The sequence below is a fragment of the Denticeps clupeoides genome, chromosome 5, assembly GCF_900700375.1.
Source record: "Denticeps clupeoides chromosome 5, fDenClu1.1, whole genome shotgun sequence".
In the NCBI taxonomy this organism is placed as follows: Eukaryota; Metazoa; Chordata; class Actinopteri; order Clupeiformes; family Denticipitidae; genus Denticeps; species Denticeps clupeoides.
The window spans coordinates 29,632,807-29,659,658 of record NC_041711.1 but is presented as its reverse complement, the minus strand read 5'-3'; the positions used below and the strand labels follow the sequence as shown (position 1 = coordinate 29,659,658).

The window sequence follows — 26,852 nt, the reverse complement described above, 5'->3', positions numbered from 1 at the left end:
TTATCCTTCAGACTAAAGTAACATTTTCTAGAATGAGAAAGCAACCTACTTCTTTAATTATTTTTTGAAGGTAAATGCCATTTTACATTGCAATAAACAACTGCGCTGACCTGCATTTGCCCTTTAAATATATATATTTTTAATAGAAATGTATTTGGTTTGTAGTTTATCAATCAGCATTCACTGATGGACATGGATGGTGACCACAAAGACATGAGTCCTTCCTTTGGGATCAAGGCTGCCAGATTCCTCTTTTTTCTCCTGCTGATCAGTTCCAGGGCTCAGTGGAGTTTTTCAAGGTTCTCACATCACCGCCAACACCGTCATGCTCACCGGCACCAAGAGAAGAAGAACATCACCCTGGCAGTCATACTACCCCAGAACAACACTTCGTACCCCTGGGCTTGGCCCAGAGTTGGGCCAGCTCTGGAGCGAGCTCTGGCGGTCATCAACGAGAACTCTGCCCTGCTGCCGGGGTATCGGCTGGGCTATGTCTTCGAGAACAGCGAGGACTCCAACGGCACCTGTTCTGAGTCCAAGGCTCCGCTCAAGGCGGTCGACCTCAAGTTTGCATACCACCCCTGGGCGTTCATCGGGCCCGGCTGCGACTACACCGCCTCACCGGTGGCACACTTCACCGCCCACTGGGGGGTGCCCATGGTCACTGCCGGGGCTCCTGCCACGGGGTTCATCCACACGGACCTGTATCCCACCATCACCAACACAGGACCCACGCACAAGAAACTGGGCGAGTTTGCTGTGCACATCTGCCACCATTTTGGCTGGCGCCAGCATGCCATGATCATGTTCACTGACAACAAGAGAGGGGATCGAACTTGCTACTTCACTGTGGAGGGTGTGTACACAGAGCTGCAAGGGAAGAACATTACTACTGTGGACCTGGTGATTGAGGAGGATTCTGTGAACTATGCAGAGATCCTCTTGCGGGTCCAGCAAGAAAGCCGAGGTGGGTGTCTTATTTCCCTCAGAGCGTGAAAATAATCTGTTGAAAAGTGTCAGGTGACATTGGCTTTTTGCCCCATCTCTCTTGTAGGTAAACTTCACATTTCTGTTGGGTTTCTAGATTTGGTCACTTAAAACCAGGCAGATATCAGCTCTCTGTTTCAATGACAGATCGAACCAGACACAAGGTTAATTGATGCCACTCTGCATCACAATATATATAGCCTACCAGTCAGACCCTGGTAACACGAGATATAAAACCCACGCTCAGATTATAGGGACAAAGGCAAAAAGTTTTGTAAATCTCAGCACAAACAGACATTTTTCTTTTTCAGACTTTTGTATTGTTTTTAGTCTGACTGATTGGCTGATTTTGAAATATTTTCTGCATTCAGTGCAGTCAGGACAGACATGCTTGCCATATAATAAGTCCATTTATGTTCTAATCACATTTTATTCAGCTGAACTTGCAATATTTTGTGATCTCCATCACTGAATGAAAGTGTCTCGATCCCTGATGCATCTGTACCTCAACACAATCTGAGGTGCACAGCAGTGCATCTCTGCATGAGCAGATAAATAAATAACTTTATGATTGGTTACCTTAAGCCCTTTCTCAGTTCCCACACAGCTATAAAAATGTCTACAGAAAAACATTCATTAACAGGGGTCAGGAACCACATCACCATTTATGGGAACCAGGCACATATCAGATCTGTCGGCATTTCCTGAAAAAACATCAGTCTATCTCGTCATTGGTCTATTTTATTTGCACCTCATGACTGGATTTTTATTGCTGTGGGCTGTTTGGCTCGCAGTTGAGTGAATTTGTGAATGTGCAAATGTTAATGCGCTCACCATTGTTGTGTATGTTTAAGGTTTAAAGAGACTTGAACAGTGTTGTAATTGCTTAAGGTTAATCCTTGGTCTCCTGTAGTGACATATTGTCCATGGCATGAATTTACCCAAGAGATAAGTCCCGTAATTAATGTTTCACTTCACGAATCTAGTCGCACTTTGACTGACGCACATATGACATGGCTGCAGTTTATTTAAGAAGGAACTGGATAAACTCTGGTTTCTTCCTATGTTACACAGTTTCCTATACACAAAATCAGTACCCACAAACGTCCAATGATCACCTCTGCAAAAAGCCAAAAAAGGCAAACTGAGATTGAATCATGTGTGCCACCTCCATCTTGTCTGTCACCAGGGGGTTCTGTAACCTTTACAATGCATTCATCAACAGAGGTGAAGCATTTCACAATGTGACCCCCAACTCATCCTAATCACCCCACCACCCCAGGGGCCCGATAAATAAATATTCACGACAGCAGCAGCAGGAAAACACACCAGGGGTGCATTTGTCAGCGGTTAGGCTGCCTTCTAGCTCAAAGCAGACAGCAAAATGTAGCCAGTTACACAGGAGAGCCTGGCAGCAACAGTTTCATGGTCCTAATCGATTCAGAGCGGGCACGGCCGAGCCCGGAAGACGGATGAAAATTATGATTTTTTTCATTAGTGACCCCAGAATTCACGGTGGAGTGCCGGTTAGGATAAAGCAAAGAAAATGAATGCAGCAACAGGTGTCAAGGCTACCCTTAATTATATATCCATTCCCACTGATTCTGCCTTCTGCCTCACAGTCAACACTCCTGATCCCCTGCCACCACCCCAAATCCGCCATTTTGCATGCAGACATGCACTCATTCTGACAGAATTACTACACCTGAAACTGAATTATTATATTGCATACATTCGAACCCGGGAGAAAATGTAGGCCCAGTGCCTGGCTTAAGCTTGGTTAAAATATAAAGAGGATTTCAAAGCACAACATCGATGGAGGATGGCATAATGGCATTTAAAGGTGAGTTTCAGAGCTGCAGGATGAGAAGCAATGTTTCCACATGGGTGTTTGCATTGCAGAAATTGGGTTCACACTCACATATTCCTTATAATGTGTTGACCAAACAGGAAAGAACTGCTGGCGTATTATTTTTTTTAGCATTCAGATATTTAATGATGAGAGTTCTTAAAATGGGTGGTTCTCATGGCAATTCTTATTATCGCATACCCTCATTCCATGAACCTACTGCCATCAACTGTGTCACATGTGAAAAGTATTACAAGCAGTGTTGCCAGATATCTCATTGATTCAGTCCAAATCAGCAGATGCCAATGATCACAATGTGTACTGGTGTGTACATCTGTACATACATGTCTAAATGTAGCTGATTTACAAATTCTTAATGTGCAGTTATGGCCCAATTATATAAATTCTTATGAGCGTTAAAGTCCCTCTCCACAACTATTAAATGTGAAGACGTGCTGTAATCATGCCCAAAAATCTGCTCTGTTTGTTATGTGGCTCTTTTAATCAGGCCTTTTGATGGGCAGTTCTCAGCAGGTGCCTCTTCCCTTCTGCTCTGAACCAGAGCTTCCTCTCTAATGAAAAGTTGCTCTCTGGGCTTGTCATGTTCCAGCCCATCTTGTTTAAAACTACTGAAGTGTTTTCCAGTTTTCCAGTGTGATGGTGTAGTGATTGAAAGGTAGTTATTTCTGAAGACGTATGCTCAAAGCCACCTGCCCCTTTTTTAAACCATTTCATCAAATCACATTTTAAATGTTACACACCTGCAGTTTGCTTTCATCTGTCTGTCAGTGAGTAATTGTTTTCTCTGTGTGAACATGGCAAGGCAGAGAGACTTCCACGTCCTGCCACAGCTTCTCTATATATTTCTTTCAATTTTGGAAAAGTATCTTTGAAAATATATTTATTTTAAAAAGTTTGCTGATGTAAATCTCTCCCGCTCTCCCCCAAGTTCCCAAAAATCTAGATGACAGATAGTGGTCATGTAACTACTTCCCCTGTCACCATGGCTGCCAAGTCACAGACTGGCCATGCTGAACAAAACTACCCACAGGGCCGTGCAGAACGCCACATACCTCCTTCCTTCCCGTACGCCCAGGCCATCTGGCATGGGTTAAAAATTAATACCAGCATTAGAAAAGCGAGAGAGCTGGAATGGGAAGCTGTGTGGCGAGGGGGTTCATTTGCATGAGTACGCATGGTCCCTGTTCGAAGTTTGTTTCCACAACCTCAGATCTGTTTCTCATTAGTACAGACGTTTCAGACAAGAGGATGGTGCCCGGAGCATGGATGTTTTCAAGATAGAAAAGAGTCAGATGTTGTTTACATTTTTTAAGACTTAGAGGAGCTCTGAGGGCTTTTGAGAAGAACATAACAAATGGACATTTTATCAACAAAAAAAAAATCTGAATTTTTTTACTTTAATTTCAAAGTTACAAACAGTATATGTATTATGACAGTCCAAAATGTATATGTTAATTGTGGCAATTAAGTTTATAGCGTTACATTAATTAGATTTACATTACAGATTTACTTTACATTTGCATTATTTTTAATACAGACACATGGCTGCCTAGTTGCCAGTATTTCAGTATTTCTTTGTGGCACAGAAACATTGGCTGAACCAACTGAAGGCTCACTCTACCCTGGAAGGGGGTCCCTCTCTGTATGAAGGTTCTTTCCTTTCTTATTTTTTCTCTCTCCTAGAGTTTCCTTGTGTGCAGAAGGGTCAAGTGTGGGGGGTGTCAACTGTAGGACCTGTTGAGACATACTGTATGTGATTATGGGCTATGTAAGAAATAAATGTTGTTGTTGTTGTTGTTGAACTGCACCAGCAGAGAAAGACAGAAAAAGCTTAATGAATTCAGGGTAGTGGCTCTGCAGATGTGAGATATGAACATGGTTCTTGTAGAGGGTCTGAGCATGGAGAGGATTATTACTGTAATTGACCAATTAAAGGAAAATGCAGCTGAACTTCTGTATCTAGTGTCCTTGTGTGTTCACAGCAAGTGTAACTCATTGAAAAAACACTGACCAATCATAACTGCAAACGCCTCACTTCATGCGCAGAATATTAACCCAAATCTACCCTTAGCTCTGTTTATTGATGAAGTCGGCTGAAAAAACATTTTATTTCTATCAATAATGGTTATTTTAGATGCCATTTTGGGAGGAGGAAATCAACAATTTGCTTGGAGAATCTCTGAGTTTCTCTCTCCCCTTGACTGGGAGAAAAACGTGATCCAGAGCAAGACCAGACATCAGCACATAATCCTTTAGCCCTGTTACAGTGAGCCAGCTTCCTGATTTATGTGCCTCCAGGCTCCCCACCATGAGGAATGATCTTATTGCTAATATGTTGCTAATGTGTGTGTGTGTGTGTGTGTGTGTGTGTGTGTGTGTGTGTGGATGGGGAGAGAAAGAGACTACTACTGAATGTCAGTTTGAAGCATATGATGAAAATTCTCATGATGCCATTGTCTATTTTGATCAGTTTTTGAGACCCATGCAGCATTGGGGAAAGGGTAACATAATAGCTGAGGTCAGAGTCACATTGCAATTGAGAAAGAGAGAGAAAGGGAATTCGAATAATACATAAAGCTTAATTTGTTAATTGAATTGTCTTTCTTCCCTGAGGGAATGTGTTGCCCCATGATGTAATTATGGCATGTAGTTTTGTGAAACGTTCATCATTTTGTAATTGGCTAAAATGGCCAGCAACATTTTGTTTTGCTGTTGGGTTGTACATGACACGTACTGCGTTAGAGAGAGAGAGAAAGAGCAGATAATACTGGAGGAAATACCAATTGTATATTTAGCTTGCGCGAGCAAAAAAATAATCGCTGTGCATATCCGAAACTCCCCCTGTTGTTCCTTTCAGCTTATCGTACTGCGAATGAAAGTACCGGATATATGAGCATGCACATTATCTACCATTACCAACATCAGCAGGGCTCTTCAGCGTGGAGCCACTGCATCATCGGGTTTCTCACAGAGGTCACCTTAGGAATCATAAAAGATGAGAGCCTGAACATCCAAGGCTTTTGAAAGGCTACAGCTCAACCAGTGAAAATGATCTATTCCGCAGGCCCAGTGCAGATATGACCCACACAAGCACAAACAAGACAAAAGAAAAACACAAAAAAGAAGGAAGAACTCTTTAAAGGCATCTCAGTTTCAACCGACACTTCCATGAGGGGTTTAGTCTGACAATCACAAAACAACTAGGAATTGTCTGGCGATCAGTCAACTCAAACCCATCTGTCTAGCTGATTGTTGTGTCTTTGGCCTTGAGGGAAAACCCTAATTTGACACTCGTTTGATCCCTGAAGGCTCATTCTTCATCAGCACAAATATCTGGAGAGAAACTTGATCCAATTCCACGAAGAGGTAGATCTTTAGACGCAACAAAGCCTAAACCTAATATTAAAAAAAAAAAAAAAAACAGTTGTGTGCCACAGACTCCCCAGTATTATCGATGGCCGGTGTTCACAACTCCTTATGTCAGCAGAAACCCGACAACCTGTCATCACACCCCAGTCATGCTGGCACTCGAGTACTGTGGAATTTCTGAGCCAGCTTTTCGCTCGTGCTGCTGTTTCCGTTGCCAGATTGTCCAGCATGTGTGCTTCTGCTCATCTGTGTATACATGTTTGTCTTCTGAGCCCAGCCTTTAGGTACGTCCCATCCCAGTTTGGAGTCATTTGTTGGCCATGTGAACACTGTTAAGTTGGATGGTCTGACCTGTGCATAATTTCCTTTTTGTGTCACCAGCTGCCACAGCACACAATGAATCTTGGGATACACAGTGCCACAAATTATTCAATGGCCATATTCTTCAGGCCCCAAGAAAACAAGGATGCGCTTCAAAAGCTACTGTCACGCAGTTTTTAAACGTAGACTCTACTCTTTCGGTTTAATCTGTGCCGTATTATTTATGCCATCATGTTGCACAGAGTTGGCTTGTCAACATAGACAGAATGCCAGGCAATAGATAAATGTGTTTAGACATGAGGTGCTGTGCCGAGGTATAAAAGGGAGACAGAAAATCATTCAGTAATTTTGTAAAATCATTATGGTTATTTCAGACAGACGTGACACATTGTCCCCAACAGGTTAAAGACTTTTTTTTCGCTTTTTTGTGTGTCGAGCGGGCGTTGGATGTTAAAACTCTAGAGACTTTGCACTTAGAGGAGGTGTCTAATGAATTTTCTAAATGCTAAGAAATGTTGCAGTGCTGCTGTGATGCTCATGATGCTGTCTTCTTTAGTATAATGTAGATACCTTCATAAAAGAAAAAGAGATACTGCCATCAGAGAATTCTTTGTGGCAGAAACATTTTTTGGATGTTTTTTTGTCTAGGGTTTGTAACCTAGTTAGAACATAATTTTGTTTGTTTAAATATGTGACCTTTATTGCCATCCCTGCATAAATAGGAAATGAATAAAAAATCCTGCATAATAAAATTTAAATTCTTACATTCGTTCCAAGGTGCATAAAATGAAATGGCAGACATAATCACACACATTAGAGAATAATTTTCATATTTGACAAGAAAATGTGCACACAATCAGACAGCCAACCACACACAATTCAGCAATAAGAAGAGCAGAAGCACATTTCACAAAGTATAATTTGTGCCTTTGTTAGGCCATTTTCAGAATTTGCAGTTTCACATGGCAGCACTACATAAATAACATCTGCTTTAAGTGTAAGTGTAGTTGGATGGTGCCACAGGACCAAAGTCCTAAAGATGTGTCCTTCCTTCATGACATTTTCCATCAAGGTCTTGGACCTCATTGTAGATTAGGTTTACTTCAGCTATAAAGACCAGTCTGTTGAAATATTATTTCAGCTAAGGACGAGCATATGAAAAAAGTTCAGACTAAATGAAAGGTTAATGCAGCTTGGTCCCCCATTGTCCCAGAGTCCAATTTGTCTCTGTTTCTATGGTATTTGAAGGATTCCCTGGACTTACTCATACTATTTTGGTATTATTCTGACATTGTCTGCTTAAGTTTGATGTTTTTTTTGTTTGTGGACCAATGTTTTATAAAAACACATAAGTAGTTATTCTAAAAGCATGCAAGCAAGTTTGACCAGCTTAAAGTGTGTTTTGATGATACAGGCAAATATGAGCTTTGATTAGCGAATCAGGCTAACATGTGTTTTTGTGTTGTCATGCTGGTCTATCAGCTAGGATCAGCAAAAAAACAGCTACCAGCATTGTGCAGTTTTTTTAAGAAGGCATCTTGCTATTATATTAGACAATGTACGCAATACTACCATTTTTTTCATGATGATTTCTGTGCTAAAATTGACTTATTTAGCATATGTTGGTTTTATACCAACCCGATGGATTGTAGTGTAGGTTTGTTGAATGACATTAGGTGAAAACAGTCCTTTTAGACAGAGTCCTGCTGACCTTAGAATTAAGTAAAAGAATCTGAACACCTTTATGCAAGTCTTGTTCTAGCAATTTAAACAATTTTACTCAATGATTGCAATATGCCCATTTTCTTTATAGCATGCTTAACAACAACACAATGTGTTTTTTTTCTGCCATATTTCCTGAATTTCCTACTAAAAAAAGCTGAGAGTATGAAAAGGATCAGCCTACTGTAGAGTGATGATAAAAGTATAATAACTTAACTAGCCAAATAACTAGCCACAAAACAAATTGAAGCCCAAGTGTTATTTCCATTTTGCCAGCTAACAATGAACGTAACCAAAAAATCCAACTTTTGGTTAGTTGGCCTGGGAAGGAACCACCAGCAATTCAAACCAGGATATTCTTGTTATGTCATTCTGATGCATTCAGTTTTTAAATATGATCTACAGCCACTGAATTAAAATGAAGCTGCTATCTTCTTTATGAGACCCCCTGCAGCCAGGATCAAGGGTCACAAGTAATGAGTCACAGTTGAATTTTGGAGAAATTCTAAGACTCCTGATTCATCCTGACTCAAGAAATGGGTGGTAATTAGGAGAGAAGTCTAATTATGTGTGCTGAATGATTGGAAGACCAGAAGTATGGATCCAGCCCTTCATGAGTTGACCAGAGATTTGGACTCTTTCCTGTTTCATTATTGCCGAGTACTTCTACTCACTTCCTGCCCAGGCCATTAAATCTGAAACAATACTGACTGGCAGGAAACTGAACCCTTGAGGCTTCCTGAGTCATAGGTCCACACTGGGCCAGATCCACCCGTGTGTCCAGTTACAACCAGTCACCATGCCAGTTGCACATCTCCATGACCTCCTTATTATTTCTCACCTTCTCAATATGCCCTTTTTATTGTGTGCTGGTATACAGGAAGCTTGCTGGTTTTATCTGCCAGACCATTAAAGCATTTTTTTCATAGAATAAAAAATCATGTCAAGGACACTCGACCAAGACAGTAATTTTGCACCTTATTGTCTATGCAAACATAAATTAGATTTGTATTCACCTAAAGCAGAGGGTAATTCATGTAAGTCGGTTCTTGGATACATTCTTAAACCACAAACCATTTAGCTTGCATGATTCGTGGTTCATATTCTCTCAGTCTACACACAGAAACTGAAATCTGTACAGTCTATTAAAAAAAGAAAGAACAAGTGTATGAATGGGCTAGAGAGGCAACAGGAACAGCAGGACTGGTTCGAAAATCCTTCTGTATGTACGCTTGCTATTCTGAGCACATTCACACTGACAATCATTCCGTGTGCTATGAACACCCAGATGGTAAAATCATAATAGTCAAAAATAGTAAGAACACTGGTACGCTACCCACCCTTAATGGTCGGCATGTTGGCTGTGTAGCGGAAGCAGAGGAAGCTCTCACAACTTGTGACCAGGAAGCGGCAGTTGCTGGAATTCTGACCACCACACCAAACAAAGGTAAGCAGAAGTACTTGGTGTGATGTAATTTCCACGTTGCGTGAAATACGGAGTGATCAAGTGAGCTTGGGCAGATATTGTGGCGTTTCCAGAAAACGCACAACTTTCAGTGTATGATTACAGACAGCACTTCCCCATCAAAATTCACGCCATCATAGTGTGTACACACTGCAGTACAAGGTGTAAATCGAAGCACACAGTTCACAGACACAGCAAGTCGCATCAGGTTTTGTGAAGATGTGTGGCAACCAAGATGCACTGCATATGCTGTATGACAACATCAACAAGTCAGAAGGAGGGTGGCTACCGAAATGGCAGTTCAGAAACTCCAAATGGCAACAAGCGTCTATGAATATAGACCTGTAGGACTGTGGTGACACCCCGGGAGACGCACCCAGTCCCGCTCCCCCTCGATCGTGTAGACCTGAAATCCCATTTACCAAGTTGGATTAACATCAAAGGCCAAGCTGCTGAAAGTAAATCCTCAGCTTGGCCTTTGATGTTAAAAAACCAACTTGGTAAATGGGACTTCAGGTTGATGCCGATTGATGCAAAGTCACTCCAGGAATCATAGCGATGGATGGTCAGAACCCTTTGGTTTTTCTCAGTTGTATTTCTATAGGAGCAGGTCCTATGACCTGTAAATGTAAATATGTCTTTTATCACTTGCAAAAGCACCTCAGACAAACTTAAAAACCTTTTTTACAGTATTTGGGAGTCCGCGGTGGTGTGGTGGGTAGCATCTCCAAGGTTGTGAGTTTTAATTCTGAGTGTGCGGAGTTCCCCATGTTGCCCCCCCCAAATCGAAAGACATGTAGACATATTGACTAGACAGACTTGCGACACTGACTTGTGCTCAGGTGTGAGTGAATGGTCTGTGTGTGTGCCACCCTGCACCCAGTGTCCAGGGATGGGCCCCGGCAGCCGTGAGGAAAAAGACTAATGAGTTTGTTCTGTCTGAGGGTTAATGGAAATGCAACCTGAAATGTCTAACCACATTATACAAATACTATGTAAATACATACATTTATTTACCACATTTTGCGCGTGTGAGCAGAGATAGACAGTAAATGTAATTCGCTGAATGTTCCTTTGAAGATACTTTTTATACAGAATTCTTTGTATTTAAGAAATCCAGAGTAAAACATCAGTATTGAATGACGTTGATTGTGGCCACCTTTTGTGAAACCCAGTCTATTACACCCTGCTCATATCTACACATTGCTTATCTTTTTTATTCTACTGTGTGAGTGTTATATTGCTTTAGACACATCCACATCTGGAACCAAATGCTGTCCGTGTTAATAGGTTTCCCCAAATAAATTTTCCCCAAAAAATCTGAATGTGATGGATATTCTCAACTTTTCCCGTTTCCTGTAAGGGACTTGTAAACCGTGGGTTCAGCCCACAGTAATTGCCTCCCCCTGTATGACATGAATGGGGGGTTTGCCTGGGTGACCTCCCTCCATTATTACCTCAGCTGATTAGATCAGCATTAATGGAACCTCTTACAGCTGATGTAACACACGTTTCATCCAGATCGCTTTCGCTCTCCCTGACCTCCTCTTTCTTTTTTTACTTGCTGTCCATTGTCTAACATTCACAATTAGTCTCACCCACAGCTCAGATGCATATCTGTTCCTGGAGTCATTTTGGGGCCTATGTGACTCCCTTTACGTAAGTCGTTGGCCCAGGGAACCAACTCTGAAGTTGGCTGGGCATTAAATCTGTTGTGTACAAAATTATATTTTATTTGCTCTGAACACATACAGAGCTTGCGGTGGGTAAAGGAAACTTAGCTGTTCCATGAGTGAATGAAATAATCAGTTCCATTTGGACACACATGATGGCTCTAATAATGGGTGCAGGCTTTTTTCCAGGGGCCTTTCCTCCATTCGACAAGCTTCGGTAAGAGCAGAGTAAACAATCCTCTGCCCTGGTGCACCCATCTTCCCATCTCTTATGAATAAAGGTGTCTGGCAAACTGTGATAACTGCAGGTCATTTGCACAATTCAGAGCTCCCAAGACAGTGTTGAGATTTGAAACAATTGCGCCGTATAGCTGTGCCGGCTCACCGTTTGAATGCTGTTTCTTTACTGAGTAATGTCCAATATCTAGTAAATGTGTGGTTGGATGTGTACGGACTGGATAGTGTACTACAATGTGACTGTGTCGTGCGTTGTCATGCTCTTCACCTCTTTTTCCCTACACTGCAGTGGTCTTTGTCTGCTGTCCGAAAGACGTGTTCCGCCAGCTGATGGTACGCTTCAGGAAGGCGGGTTTACCTCATGAAGAGTTTGTGTTCTTCTACATCGACGTGTTCGGACAGAGCCTGGACTCAGAATTTGTTCGGCCTTGGCTCAGAGGAGACTGTGATGATGGCATTGCCAAGGTTGCTTTCCAAGTAAGTGTCAGGCAAGCATAGTCTGACGTTTATTCAAATCAACTACAAATATAAAAAAAGGTCTCAAAAATATTATTGCTCATTGTTAAAGGAAAAATTTTATAATATAGAAATTGTATAGTAAAAACGAACAAACAGAAGCCATGCTGCCCACCAAGGTAATATAATATTAAGGTAAGGTAATATTCTCTGCATTTATGTTTAGAGAATTGCTATTAAACTACGGTCCCTCTTTGTGGTTGTGTGCAGATCTCTGTTACTTTAACATTACATAAATGCTTTTCTTTCTTTCAGAGTGTGAAGATTCTGACTTACAGAGAGCCTCAGAACCCAGAATATGACGTTTTTGTAATGGACTTGAAGAGAGACGCTAAGAGGATGTTCAATTTCACAGTAGAAGACTCACTGGTATGGAAGGAGAGGGAGTAGGAGACTGGAGAAATGGAAATTGAAGTGGTTAACAACTCCATCAGATGTTTTAGAGACTGACCTGAAACAGACCATTCCTGATACATTCCTGATTTACTATAATCAGGAATGTAATAACTTGCATTATAACATCACCATTTACATTCAGGTCATTATATTCTTTCAAATGACATCTGCCGAAGGAATGAATGTTATGTCTTTCTCTTTCTGACATGCCCCTCATCCAACATACATGCTGAAATTAGAATTTCTAAAATCCATTACTCTATCGAAAGGGTCCTTTAGAGGACTTGCATGTTCTGTTGTTCCATGTGACACATTTCTACAGATTTCAAACATGGCTGTCTGGTAGCCGTCTGCACATTAACTAGGATTTGATAAGGCTGAATGTTTCAAAAAAAGCAAAGGGCAACATGAGGTGGCAGCATTCTACATTTTATTTCGTTATCATGTACCCACTGTACCCTTAAAAGCAGCCACAGAAGAATTTCAGTCAAAAGAAACAAGATAACAGGTTTAACAGGTTGGCAAAATGAGCAAAGAACAATGTTCTTCTTTGTCCTAAAATAAAGTAAAAAAATAGCAATGCAATACTAACATAGTCTCCTGAAATTGAACTAAATATTAAGTAATTTATATTATATGTTAACTTCATTATTTAAATAACGTCTTTAAGTTTTTTCTGTTATTAATTGCTGATTCAGTAAATTCTCTAATTAATGGACAGGTTCAGGAATTGCACTTTTGCGTGTAGCAGTAACAATATGCATATTATACATAAATGGGTAACAGGTCAAAGGATTTTTGGAGGGTGATCATATATGTTATGCATGTATATGTCCGAGAAGTAAAACAGGAAACATCTGCTTTTTAACAGATGAACATTATCTCTGGGGGCTTCTATGATGGCCTGATGCTGTACGCACATGCTCTGAATGAGACCATGGCACCAGGGGAAGGCAGGCCTCCGGGAGAGATCGTAACCAAGAGGATGTGGAATCGGACGCATGATGGTGAGCTCAGACCCAAAGCCCTGGATCCACATCTTACCCTGTATTTACTGCTCAGTTTCCAGTATTCCTGCGGTTTTACTTGCACTGACATAGGGATCTGGGTGACATTTTGGAATGAAATGAAAAAGATCTCTCGGCTGTCAGGGTTTGTGTTTGTGTGTGTGGCTGAGTAGCAGCACAGTACACTCCAGGAACGTGCACCATCAACTACTCCTCTTTATATGAATGCTGCAGCAGACAATGGAACAGCAACAGGGAAGAGAGTGAACAAGTAAAAGAGTCTGCAGTGTTCCTTTTTATAAACTTCTTTTCCGCCAGTATTGATTTGGCCTTCAACACAGTATCAAAGCGCCCCTGATGGGGGATGAATTATTGAGACGCTGGACCAGACTAGGCCACAGCAATTCTACACCTTCTCCAATGTGTCCCATTATCACACTACGACAGTAAACATTGACAGCAGTCTATACAACGTTGTAAACCCAAATTTTAAAAACGTAATAGAAACAATGCATTTTAAAGGATTCAGGCATGGCAACTGTGAGAGTCATTTTAAAGTGGATTACGTGGCATAATTAACCCATCTGCTCCCGAGAGGTGAAATCAGAAACACATTCCGAATGTTGATCATTAAACATTTGTTCTGGGAAATTTCTACATGTGTGAAGTATTCAATTAAGCGCATGGTGACTGCCCTCTTGGGGGTTTATATTCAGTGTTAATCGTTCTGCAGAACAGCTCCTCATTACATCCATTCAGTTGCGAAAAAGCAGAAGAAAGGAACAGAAATTCATTAATATAGCACAGGCAGAAAATAAAAAGGGATTCTCAGATTCTCTGGAGAGACAAGGAGTAAACTCTCAGATATGAAGGAAAGAGACCTTCATTTTAAAAGGTGCACATCTCTTCATTGATTGTTTTGCTCTCCACGTTTCCGTCATATCTCTCTCGTGACCATTCCAATTTCTTTCCGTCCTTGCCTGTTCCTTCAGATGTGGGGCAGTGGTGGCCTAGCGGTTAAGGAAGCGGCCCCGTAATCGGAAGGTTACCGGTTCGATTCCCGATACGCCAAGGTGCCACTGAGCAAAGCACCGTCCCAACACACTGCTCCCCGGGCGCCTGTCATGGCTGCCCACTGCTCACCAAGGGTGATGGTTAAAAGCTGTCAAGCTGGTTTGACATGGCAGGGCAGAATGATTAATGATGGAATGATGGCTGGACATGATGATGAAGAAGGACGCATACGCACAACGTCACGAAACAGGGGTTTAATACATGATAAACAGGACCGGGGACACATCCAGTAACAAGTAACAATTACCGAACAGGGCAGCTTTATACGACCAGACACTGGTGACCATGATCAGGAAACATTGCACAGGACGAACAATAACCCCTTCCGGACTGTATCATGTCAAAAGCGAATGACACATTTTGCTGTGTCACCGTGCGCTGTGCTGCAGTGTTTCACAATAACAATCACTTCACTTTCACTTCAGATGCACAAAGATGATGCATGCATTCACTTTATTTGGACACTGAAATTGCCAGTGTTTTCCTGTCTGGGGCTTCTCAGGATTCCTAAATCGTTTCTGTCAGTCAGAGTGCTATTTGTTCCGTGTTTGTCTTTGTTTTGAAAATTGTACAATGGTTTGTTTCCTGCTTTTGCTGTTGTCCATGTTCCTCATATATACTCATATAAGTCTGTGAGTCCTCTCAGCCACCTGAAAGTGGGCTCCTAGTGAACCTGAGCAGTGCGCAGAATCCTAATCAGGCTGAGCCACATTTTCCACATGCTTTTAAGATCAGGGAGTCCTGTCAATCTCCTATAAAAATTTGCTGCTGAGAGCCACTCATGCTCCGTATCGCCCTCAATCCATCTGCTTCATCTTCTCTCAGGCCCCCTGCATTTTTTTCTAATTCCTTGTCATCCATCACTCCTCAGAGCCATTGATCCTTCCATCTTGCCTCTTCTGCGTGTTCACATAGAGCAGTGCTTCTGTCTTGTGCCTGGCTGATAGTGCAGAAGATTATTCAGACACTCTGTCACCAGCCATGTGTATCTATAAATAAGCCAGGACCGTTATGCTTTCATGATCCAATTTTACCTGGGATTAAAGTGGATTTTAAATCAAAGGAATGCTGTAGTTAATCGTGGCAGATTGTCAGATTGTATCAGACATCAAATATGTGATGCAGCTTTGACTTCTTTACAAATGTGTTTTTTTTCCATGACTTCCATGCCTTCAAGATTCAAGGCTTCCTTGAATGAAGTTATGAATCATCATGTTTCAGCTGCAGCTGTATAAAATATTCCTTTTTCTAGTCTACGTAAATGTGCTTTTTAAGTGTTTCAGTTTAAAATGAGTTCCTATACAGAGGTTTCAGATGGTTGGAAGGGGAAGGAGACTGAAACAAACCTGAAAGCATGTAGCATAAAGGCCAGGAACAAAAACACAAACACAGGGGTATTGTGAATGACAACGTCAATGTGTCAGCACGTTCTGGGTGCTGCATGCCCTCTCTCAAGGAGTCCTGATCCTTACTCATGCTTAATTGGCTTCAGCTTGGAATGATCAGAACTCCTTAATCAGAATCAGAAAACTTTATTAATCCCGCAGGAAATTGCTGATGCACCTGCTGTGTGAGCCCCGGGGCACCTGGCGTCACACAGACGTACCCCTGCAGAGCCAAGATAAAATCTTTAAGGTTGCTGCCTTGTTCAGTTCTGCTTTTGAGTTCATTATAATATCGATAATAAAATCCATTAGTTAAATGGGCATGTCAGCATGAATACATGATGTGTTTTCCTTATTATTATAACGGCACAACAACAGCACTACACACGTAATAATCTTGTAAATGCACAGCAATAATTACAATCTGACTTTATTCTTTATGCAATACATAAAGAGGCATTTCAAATTTAAACTGCAAAAATACATGTATCTGGCTTTTTTTAAGCAAATAAATCTTGGTTTAAGAAGATTCTGAAAATAATCTGCCAAATGCATTTGTCAAATTATTTTTAGATGAACACATTACCCAACATGGCATTTCTCCCCTTAACTCAAATTGATCATCTTGAGCAGATAATAGCTGTTTCAAATGTGTACGTCCGGTCACTTTGTGCTCGAGCATTTTGAGATCCCAGAGGAGCTAAACTCTGGGCTTTTCCAGGAAGCTGTGATGTCACCCACCAGGCATGTGGTGTGTGAGTCAAAATGAACATACGTTTAAAGTCAGTAAATTAGCCACACATGCTCCACCACTTTTGCTATACATACTACAATATTGAACTCTGAGCCTTTAAGCCATAAGGTTAATTACTTTTCTAATGTATTTCTGTGAAGGGCTGTTACTGTAAGTAGTTTACTCTCTTTAGTCTCATCTCCCAGAACCCATAACCGTGGTACTTCTGTTCATTTGTGTGGAGGTGCGAGACCCTTGATCGCCGTGACCTACCCTGCGGTCTCTTTCACGGGCTGGACTTTTTCTGCCTGGATAATAGCTGTGATTTCAGCTTTAATGTCAGAACTCATTTCCTTAATACATCAGGACTTGCTTTACTTCAACTTGTCACAGGATTGATCGCAGCCTGTTATGCCCTGAGAAATAATGTAAGGTCATAATGGTGCAGGAAATTAAAGCCACGTCCCAGTAGTCATGGCACTATTCAGAGGAATAGAATTGGCCGCCTATGGAAATCAGATATGGTGAATGATGTGCTGAATAGCACTGCACACATCTCACGTCTTATTTCTCTGGCTAAAGTAAATTTGATCAAATTGTCATTTTAAGTAATTGTAAACCTAAGAGGCCTATGCTGTAGTGTCAAGCAGACTGGTTGACTTTACTGTAGAAAGTAAAGTTGTAGAATTTGCACACACTCTCTGAATGTGCGGTAGTTTGCACTGATTATCTACATAATATGCCTTCCTCCCATCCTTTCTCTCAGGAGTTACGGGACTGGTGAAGATTGATGAAAGTGGTGACAGAGAGATAGACTTCGCCTTGTGGGACATGACTGATTCCAACAGCAACGTCTTTCAGGTACCAGCCAGATTTCTCACATGCTGTGACAAATATTATGTAAATACTGTAAATATAAAAATAATATATAATATCTCAATAGACTGCAACCAATTTGTTTTCTTTAACATGCCTACAGTTAGGTTTGGGCAATGCCTTTTCTTAATTGTGAGATTAATTTGAAATCAGTATTAAAATTTCCGTACTCATGCAGTATTTTAAGAGCCTCATAGCAGAAACCCAAATGAAAGTGAAAGTGAAGTGAAAGTGAAGTGTCACACGTGATACACAGCAGCACAGCACACAGTGCACACAGTGAAATTTGTCCTCTGCATTTAACCCATCACCCTGAGTGAGCAGTGGGCAGCCATGACAGGTGCCCGGGGAGCAGTGTGTGGGGACGGTGCTTTTGCTCAGTGGCACCTCAGTGGTACCTTGGCAGATCGGGATTCGAACCAGCAACCTTCTGATTACGGGGCCGCTTCCTTAACCACTAGGCCACCACTGGCCCAAATCTTGTTTTCAGATTAGATTAATTACGTTACCCTAGCTGGCAGACCATTCTTAAGCACATTTACAAAAGTAAAGAGATTTCCTTGATGATCAGTCTGTATGGTGTGTATACATACACAATCAGTTTGCAGTTCTCCGTGCCTTAGCCTTTAAGGGGTCTTTTTAGCCTTGATATACTCTAGTATGTTCAGGCAGGCCATCTATTTGCAGTCCTAGAGTGTCCTCTTCAAGGCATTTGATTGGCAAATTGAAGATGAACCATTGTAAGCTTAAAGCAACTGCAATTTCTGGGTTTGTGGCAATGTAGAGTGCATTGTTTTCCTTTTCATGTAGACAACGTTCTGGTCTCCCAATTAACTCCATTCTATTTCATTCTATTCTTTCGTAATGTTGTCCATTAAAAGTTGCTTCTGCCAAGTTTTCTGATATATAATTGGTCTGGTCTCGTCACTCACAAACTTTCTGTTGTACTTTTTTGCAGTCTATTACATTTTTGGGGAGGCTTTTACCTCTCTGTTTTTAAACGACCTTCATCATAAGCGATCAGTTAAATCTTTTCTACGTCTCTCTTGCTATGTGTTTATCTCTTGCTGTTGTGTTTTATGTCTTTATGACAGATTGTTTCAATTTACAATGGCATGGAGAAGAGGATGATTCCTGTCCCTAATATGACTGTCCATTGGCCGGGTGGTACGGTGCCCCTCGACATTCCAAAGTGCGGCTTCACAAACGAAAACCCTGCTTGCCACACCAGTATGTACATTTAAATTAAGATCAGATCAACAAACACGCATTTCATTATAAAAACATAATTGTCTCACATGTATTTCCTTGTTTCTTATTGTGTAAAATATGATCCTTGTTCCATGAACCAGCGGCAAATAGGCAAGTGTAATTGCATAGAAATGCAATTAAATGAAAATAACAATATAAAACTTGTTCCTTTTTAACCCCTGTGTTGAGAAATATTCTGTTACAGCCGCTGCCTTGTCTAAGCACATGCCTTCCTGTCTGTGTTTCTCAGGAACCATCACAATGCACCAGATGTTGACCATTGTGGTTTTCTTTGTAATCATCATTATCCTTACCATCACGGTATTTATATATCGGTGAGTGTGTGCTTATACAAATACTGTACATTTACTGTACAAATACTGTATTTAATATGTCTGTTCCATTGTGCATTCAATTGTCCATTCATAAAAAATCACATACATGCAGAAAACTGAAACTGGAGAATGAGCTGGTGGCTCAGCTCTGGAGGATCTCCTGGGATGATATCGAGTTGGGGCATCAGGAGAAGATGTTACGCAGCATGGGGAGCAAACTCACCTTGTCTCTGGTGAGAAAAGCCATTCAGTCTCCATTCTGTCTTTTTTCAATAATTCCAAAAAGAAAAGTCGTTACTGAAGCCGTTTGTTTCATTTGCTGCCTGCAGAGGGGCTCCAATTATGGCTCTTTACTCACTGGGGATGGCAACATGCAGGTGTTTGCTAAGACTGGCTATTTCAAGGTACCAATCAAGCTAACCACACAGTTCATTAATTACTATAATGTCATAATTGTTTATTGCTTATGATATGAAAATGACAAACCTGTTTTTGTTGTATTCAATTAGTATTTTTGTTGACAAGCTATTTATTAAATACATGGAAATAGTTTAACATCAAATTATAGTGTTGCCCAAACTTCTTTTTTCAGAGGAACTTAGTAGCAATAAAGTACATCAACAAGAAGCGCATAGATCTGACCAGAAAAGTGCTCTTCGAACTGAAACACGTGCGTACGGACGCAGAGTATCCCTCTTCCGTCCTCTCATATTTCTGGGGGTTTACGCTGGTCACCTAACACAGACTTTCCATTTCGAATTACAGATGCGGGACGTCCACAACGAACACCTGACTCGTTTTATTGGCGCGTGCATCGACCCGCCCAATATCTGCATTATCACTGAATATTGTCCTCGTGGTAGCTTGCAGGTAATGTGCCATAACCAAGATTTTTTTTTCAGTATGAGGAGGAAGCATATATTGTGTCTAACTGCTTCCAGTTCATACAGACACTTGTTTTAAGCAAGAAAAAAGAGGAAAAAATATTTCATGCATTTTCAGAAAACTAAAATTCCATGTTTATGTGGAATTTCCTCCTAAAGTCCAAAGACATGCATATTAGGTAAATTGTGGTTCTTCACTGGTCCTCACTTGTGCATGTGTGAGTGTGTGTCTGTTTTTGTGGATATTCCCCATATTACAGACAGACACCCAGTGCAGATATTGTTCCAGTCTGTGCCCCCAGATTGCTACAGCTGCCCTCTTCTGACCCTGAAATGAATGGATGCATGCATGGTTGGATTATTAGAATGTCAGAATTTAAATGCATGTGAGATGAATCAGATTAATCTCAATTTAAACCAGTAATTGTCTGTTTTCTCTTTAGGATGTGCTAGAGAATGAGAGCATCACACTGGACTGGATGTTTAAATATTCATTAATCAATGACATTGTCAAGGTACATAAAACTTACATTTCTCTACTTCTTTTCTTTTTAATCCCATCTCCCAATCCATGACCCAATCAACTATAGTATTATTCCTACTACTAGGTAGCACTAGATAGTAGATTTATCAACTGTTTTTCTTTGCTGTGTTTGAGATTACAAGGACATCCCTTGATCAAAATGTATTGTTGACCTGTGGCTGTCAATAACTTACTTTAGCATCTCCTACTTCTCAGCATTGACTCGTAAAGATACAAACATTTCTAATTAACCTTTTCCCCACCTCTCCTCCACATTCTGAAGGCCACACCCCATTTATGTCACACACTTTATGACCTTTTTCTAGGGTATGGTCTACCTACACAACAGTGTCATTTTATCCCATGGCAACCTGAAGTCCTCCAACTGTGTGGTGGATAACCGATTTGTGCTGAAAATCACAGACTATGGCCTCTCCAGCTTCCGCACAGAGTGTGACTTGGAAGATACCCATTCCTACTATGCTAGTGAGTGACAGGACTTAGCACTTCTATACCTTTGATTGATGTTTGCCTATTGGATGTGCCCAGTTATGAACAACCCTTTTCCCAGACTGATCTTTCACATTTCCACCCTCTTTCCTTCTCTGGCTCCTGTCCTTTGACATCCCATCCTTTGATGGAGCAGAAAAACTGTGGAGGGCAGCTGAGTTGCTCAGAATGGAGTGCCCACCAGGCCGCGGCACACAGAAAGGTGACGTGTACAGTTTTGGTATCATCCTGCAAGAGGTGGCACAGCGCAGGGGAGCCTTCTACCTGGAAGGGGAGTCACTCAGTCCAAAAGGTTAGTATACGAATTCATAGACCTGAACAGTCAGGCCCTTGCCGTAATGACCTTCCATCAGAAACCCAATGCAATCGAGGAAACATGAGAGTTTTAATGCCGTCATACCTTCTCATGATCAATGTTGAGATGGGCATTGTGGAGGTGATCCTCCATCTTTAATTATGTTTGCTTACTTCTCAACCCTGAGTGTCTCCTCAGAGACAGCCGGTCATAGGCGAGGTCTGTTATGCACTACTTATCTGTCTCAGAAATGTGAATCATCTGCGGTTTTATCAAAGAATCTGACCAGTAATTTCCAGTTCCTGGAGCACACAGATTGCTGCTTTCAGGGCTTTCCGTTACTTGCTATTAGCCCATGTCTCAGTCATGACCTGACACCTGATTAAATGACCTTTAGAGCCACTGTCTAATCATTTTTAGAGACCTGCTCTTGGGTCCTCATGGATATATGGTCTGAAGATATTAAGAATTCCCTTGGACTGTTAAGGAGAGAAACATGGATGATGAGAAATGTTTCGTGACCAGTGATCAGTCCAGATTGAAATGTTTTGAATATTTGAATGCTGCCAACCTCACCAGTTTGTCTATGATAGAGACCAAAATGCAAAATACTACAAAGCCATCTAATTTTTCAAACTTTCGAATACTGAGTGTGTCCATGCTTGATTGTGGAGTTTTATGGTTCTGTTAATTACACAGACTCTTTAATGGCAGCTCAGAATGGGCAGGGCTTTTCACTTTCAATGCCCTATATCTTACACGCCTCATTAACACATACTAATAAACTGGGGTGCCCTGTAACCCAGCAGCTATGTGCCTCAATAAACAGCTTCCTCTGATTTTCCACATTGGCATGTTGGACAGATAACAGTCTTTTCGGCTGTACCAATGCATCTGTGATCACATCCAGTGTAATCTGAATGTAGAAATGTACGGCAGAAGTGATCAATTTTTTTTTTTATAAATATGTCTCGCACGCGCTCTCTAATTATTTCAAAGAGGCCACTTAAGTGCTACAGAGGGCAAATGCTAATGTGTTTCCTCCTCCTCTGCTGCTGCTCCGTATTGATTGAAGCAGATAAGTGTGCACTATTCATGTGTCTGCTCTCCCATTTTAAACCTCCACCATGCTGCCTTTTCCTGTTTCACTGGTCACACTTGACATTATCTTTTCACATTGAGCAGCATTCCAGTTCCTTCTTCAGATCACACTCAAAATAAATCACGGAGGGTTCAGGGCAAGCTGGAGCCTCGGGTTAACTGAGGTCAGAGTTAATGAATTAGAACCAATAATGGGAAGTATTAAGCCATCATATAATATGTTTTTGATGTGTGCATGTCAGTGTATACTGCAACAGTTTAGCTATTTAGCTATTTCATAAAATGTATTGTTGGTCAATTTAAGCATTATGCTATGAAATATGTGCTCTTGTAGATCTTCTGTATGTCTGTATGGAATCATGCTCTATCAGACTTGACTACCTTGACCTGTGACTAATAACCCAGTGTATTATACCCTCTGGTGGTGAAAATGTGGGTTTGCATGTTGTAAAGAAGTTCAATTTCACTTACACATATTTAGTAATCGAACAAAATGTTTCAACCTTTCAATCTTTTCCAAGATCAGTGACTTCTTTATGAAACCATTTATTCTGCTTGATCTGTGTCTGTGCAGCTGTCTCTGCCATTTCTGGCAAAGCTGTGCAGCATAATAATTCCACGCTCAGTGATATATTTCTTACCCCGAGATCTCAGAAACAAATAAACTGACATTCGCCCACATTTCAGCATCCCAAATCTATAGCCAGAAACTGATGCATGTTTTTCAGTGATTTTCACGTATCCATGTATGCAACTTAAATGAAGTAGAAAGAAAGGTTTCCATACAGCAAGATAAGAACAGGCAGTGTACAAAGATGACAGTGGGGGTTGTTATACTGGAGATGTATTATCGTTCCGTTACCAGCAGTGGGGTCTTTAACATCATTTTACTAGTTGGAACCACTGCAGTTTAATACCTTTAGTAGCCATAGTACAATTATATCAAAATGAAGGGAGCTGGAATATAAAGAGAAGGCACGACTGTAGCATTGATTTTTATGAAAATTGCTGTGCAGAACATAGCCAGTAGGAGCATTTGAGTGGTATAAATTGCACTGAGTTGGCTTGTTTTATCTTAGAGTATGAGTTATTTTCATGTTCTCAACAGCTGGAATAAAGAAACAGTGAAAAGTGGTGAGGAAGATGCAGAAGAAGATTAAGCGGAGTACAATGGAAATATTTGTCTGAAGGGCTGGGAGGACAAACTGAATCATTTTATTGAGTGAGAAAAATTCTATACAAGGATTCAATGCAAGGATGAAATAATTGAGGATGACTGAGATGCTTAGTGCTTTGTTGTTCATTTTCTTAAATTTCCAAAAATATTTGCTGACTCACATCTTTGAATATCCTTCATTGTTCTAGAATATGTTCTTTGAGTTTCATGGTTAATTTTAGTTTTTCTGAAGCCATTCTGTTGTGAACTTGCTTCAATGCGTCACCCAACTTCTACAGAGTTTCAGCTGACAACACACCATGCTTTCATGATATGCACTTCCAGAATATGGGGCAGTGGTGGCCTAGTGGATAAGGAAGCGTGTGCTGTGCTGCAGTGTTTCACAATGACAATCTCAATGACTTTCACTTCAGTATGGTTACATGTTCTTAGTTTTAATCTTAGTTTCAGATGTGCAGCAATGTTCTTTTTAGTAAGCAGCCTTCAAACTCTGGCTTGTTTCTTTACTTCAGCTCATGCTCATTTTGACTGTGCACCCACTTATTGGTAGAGAAGTCACAATCCCAAAGTGTCTTTATTTGTAGACTGGAGAATTTCTTAAACCGTACTATCTTACTTTGTGTCTCTTTCCAGCTTTGTGTCAATCAGCAATTCTAAAGTGAAGTGATTGTCATTGTGATACACAATACACACAATGACTCAACGAAATATGTCCTCTGCTTTTAACCATCATCCTTGGTGAGCAGTGGGCAGCCATGACAGGCGCCCAGGGAGCAGTGTGTGGGGACGGGGCTTTGCTCAGTGGCACCTCAGTAGCTCTGATCCACACCTCCAATCTCATTTTTCACGCCTCCAGATATGCGGATATGCTACCTAATTTTTTTGAGGCAGTAAACTGTGCTAGTATTTTAGGTATATTATATACAAAACCCCTGACTAAGAGAAATATCACATTTTATGATAAATTAATTCAGAAATAAAAAGGGAAAAAATTTTTTAAAAAGGGATCACATAATGATTTGGGGTCTTTTGATGTGTTTTCAGCTTGTGAGATGTCTCTTTAAAAAAAAAAAAAAAAACTGTCTCACCCCACAGAGATAATTGACCGTGTGGTGCTGGGTGAGTGGCCATATCTTCGGCCATCGGTGAACCCACAGGTCCACAGCGAGGAACTGGGTCAGCTGATGCAACGCTGCTGGGCAGAAGACACCTCAGAGAGGCCTGAGTTCAAAGAGATTCAACTGCTGCTACGCAAACAGAACAGGTCTGATTCTCTTACAGAAATGTAAATGAGTGATATCCAGACCTGCTCAAACCTGGAGGTCAACTCACCCACCTAACTAGGGTGGTAGTAGCCTAGTAGGTAACACACTTGCCTATGAACCAGAAGACCCAGGTCAAATCCCACTTACTACCATTGCGTCCCTGACACTTAACCCTTACTTGCTCCAGGGGGACTGTCCCTGTAACTACTGACTGTAAGTCACTCTGGATAAGGGGCGTCTGATAAATGCTGTAAATGTAAAATGTCAAGACCTAACCCAACTTACACATCATAAACACTTTTATTGAGACCACATGCAAGGCATTACATTGATTTTGTGATAAGAATGGAGGATCATTAGATGCAATTCAAAACAGACATCCTTAAGCATGTAATATTACATAATTGATTTTATGAATAGCAGTTTTTTTTTCACATTATATATATATATATAAAACTTACTTTCTTAACAATAAATACATATAAACCAATCCTGCTTCACATTAACAGGTTGCAGTTGCCAAGCAACATATAAGCAAAGGCAACATAAGCAACATAAAAGCAGCTTTTTGTGTATTTTTGTATAAACCAAGTAAAATGCAGGCAAGAAGCATTTCACCTTCAGATGGGTGACTCATTCTGATCAGATTATAGAATCAAATTTGTGTTCAGCCCCCCCTATTGTAAAGTCAATTATTCGTAATGTTAAGATTTAGGTTTGACCTATTTGACTGCAGGGAGAAGAGCACAAATATCCTTGATAACCTTCTGTCCCGAATGGAGCAGTACGCCAACAATTTAGAGGAGCTGGTGGAAGAGAGGACCCAGGCTTACCTGGAGGAGAAACGCAAGGCGGAGGCCCTTCTGTACCAGATCCTGCCGCAGTGAGTCTCTGACTGTGGTGAACTGTGGACCATGCTGGTGACTCTTTACTCACAGCCCAGAGTGATCTCCTTTTCTCCAGAAGTCAAGTAACTTGCTCTGGGTTGGGTCTATTTCAGCATTTACTCATTATACAGTCACATACAGTCACAGCTGTGTGGTGATTCTCTATGTAGTTCACCAACTCTGATTTGGCAGTAGCACCTGTCCAGAACTACCATGCCTGTAGTTAATACAAACCGTAACATTCATAACCAATTTTTATCTTGTGCTTTTCTAACAAGTATGTCATGACTCTGAGGTTGTAATAAAATGTATTTGACAAATAGTGGTGGCTTAGTGGGTAAGGAATCAGACCCGTAATCAGAAAATTGTGCGTTTGAATCCCCACACACTGCTCGCCGGGACTTTCTTTCATGGCTGCCCACTTCTCGCCATGGGTGATGGTTAAAAGCAAAGGACACAATTCATTGTGTGCACCGTGTGCTGTGCTGCAGTGTTTCACAATGACAATCATTTCACTTTAAATGTTACCCCCCGGGAAAACATATCATAATATAAAAATAATCACCTAATTAACAATCTTCTCAGACTCCCTTCAGGGGGCATGACAGATTAAATTGTGCTCCAAGTGCTCTTGTGCCTTTAAATCTTGGATCAAGACATGTGCTTTTGTTTCGTGGTTTTGTGCAGTTCGGTGGCAGAGCAGCTGAAACGAGGGGAAACTGTCCAGGCAGAGGCCTTTGATTCTGTCACCATCTACTTCAGTGACATAGTTGGATTCACAGCCCTCTCGGCATCAAGCACTCCTATGCAGGTGAGAACATAACCGTGCTGGCCTAACCGAGTTATTAGTTACCTTGTGTTAAAGTAATAGAATATGGACTGCAGACCATATGCAAATTCTATATGGCTTCTGCCTAATAGGCCACGGCTCTATTTTTTTTTTTGTTGCTCAAAACAGCAGCAACGTTAGCACTGTGTGTCAGTCACAGGTTT

The 26,852-nt window shown here is 41.1% G+C and overlaps 1 protein-coding gene across 1 annotated transcript in view; it reads left to right on the top strand.

Moving 5' to 3' along the window:
- The window catches only part of npr1b (natriuretic peptide receptor 1b), a 31,549-nt gene that overhangs the window by 991 nt on the left and 3,706 nt on the right, over positions 1-26,852 (top strand). Inside the window, exons 3-19 of the mRNA XM_028981056.1 lie at positions 166-967; positions 11,934-12,121; positions 12,416-12,529; positions 13,428-13,563; positions 17,522-17,616; positions 18,726-18,861; positions 19,133-19,217; positions 19,330-19,450; positions 19,547-19,621; positions 19,810-19,887; positions 19,983-20,087; positions 20,545-20,616; positions 20,951-21,110; positions 21,271-21,426; positions 24,803-24,971; positions 25,709-25,855; positions 26,547-26,670. Coding sequence (XP_028836889.1) covers positions 187-967; positions 11,934-12,121; positions 12,416-12,529; positions 13,428-13,563; positions 17,522-17,616; positions 18,726-18,861; positions 19,133-19,217; positions 19,330-19,450; positions 19,547-19,621; positions 19,810-19,887; positions 19,983-20,087; positions 20,545-20,616; positions 20,951-21,110; positions 21,271-21,426; positions 24,803-24,971; positions 25,709-25,855; positions 26,547-26,670 — 2,742 coding nt within the window. The 5' untranslated portion in view covers positions 166-186. The remainder of the gene's footprint in view (positions 1-165; positions 968-11,933; positions 12,122-12,415; positions 12,530-13,427; positions 13,564-17,521; positions 17,617-18,725; positions 18,862-19,132; positions 19,218-19,329; positions 19,451-19,546; positions 19,622-19,809; positions 19,888-19,982; positions 20,088-20,544; positions 20,617-20,950; positions 21,111-21,270; positions 21,427-24,802; positions 24,972-25,708; positions 25,856-26,546; positions 26,671-26,852) is intronic.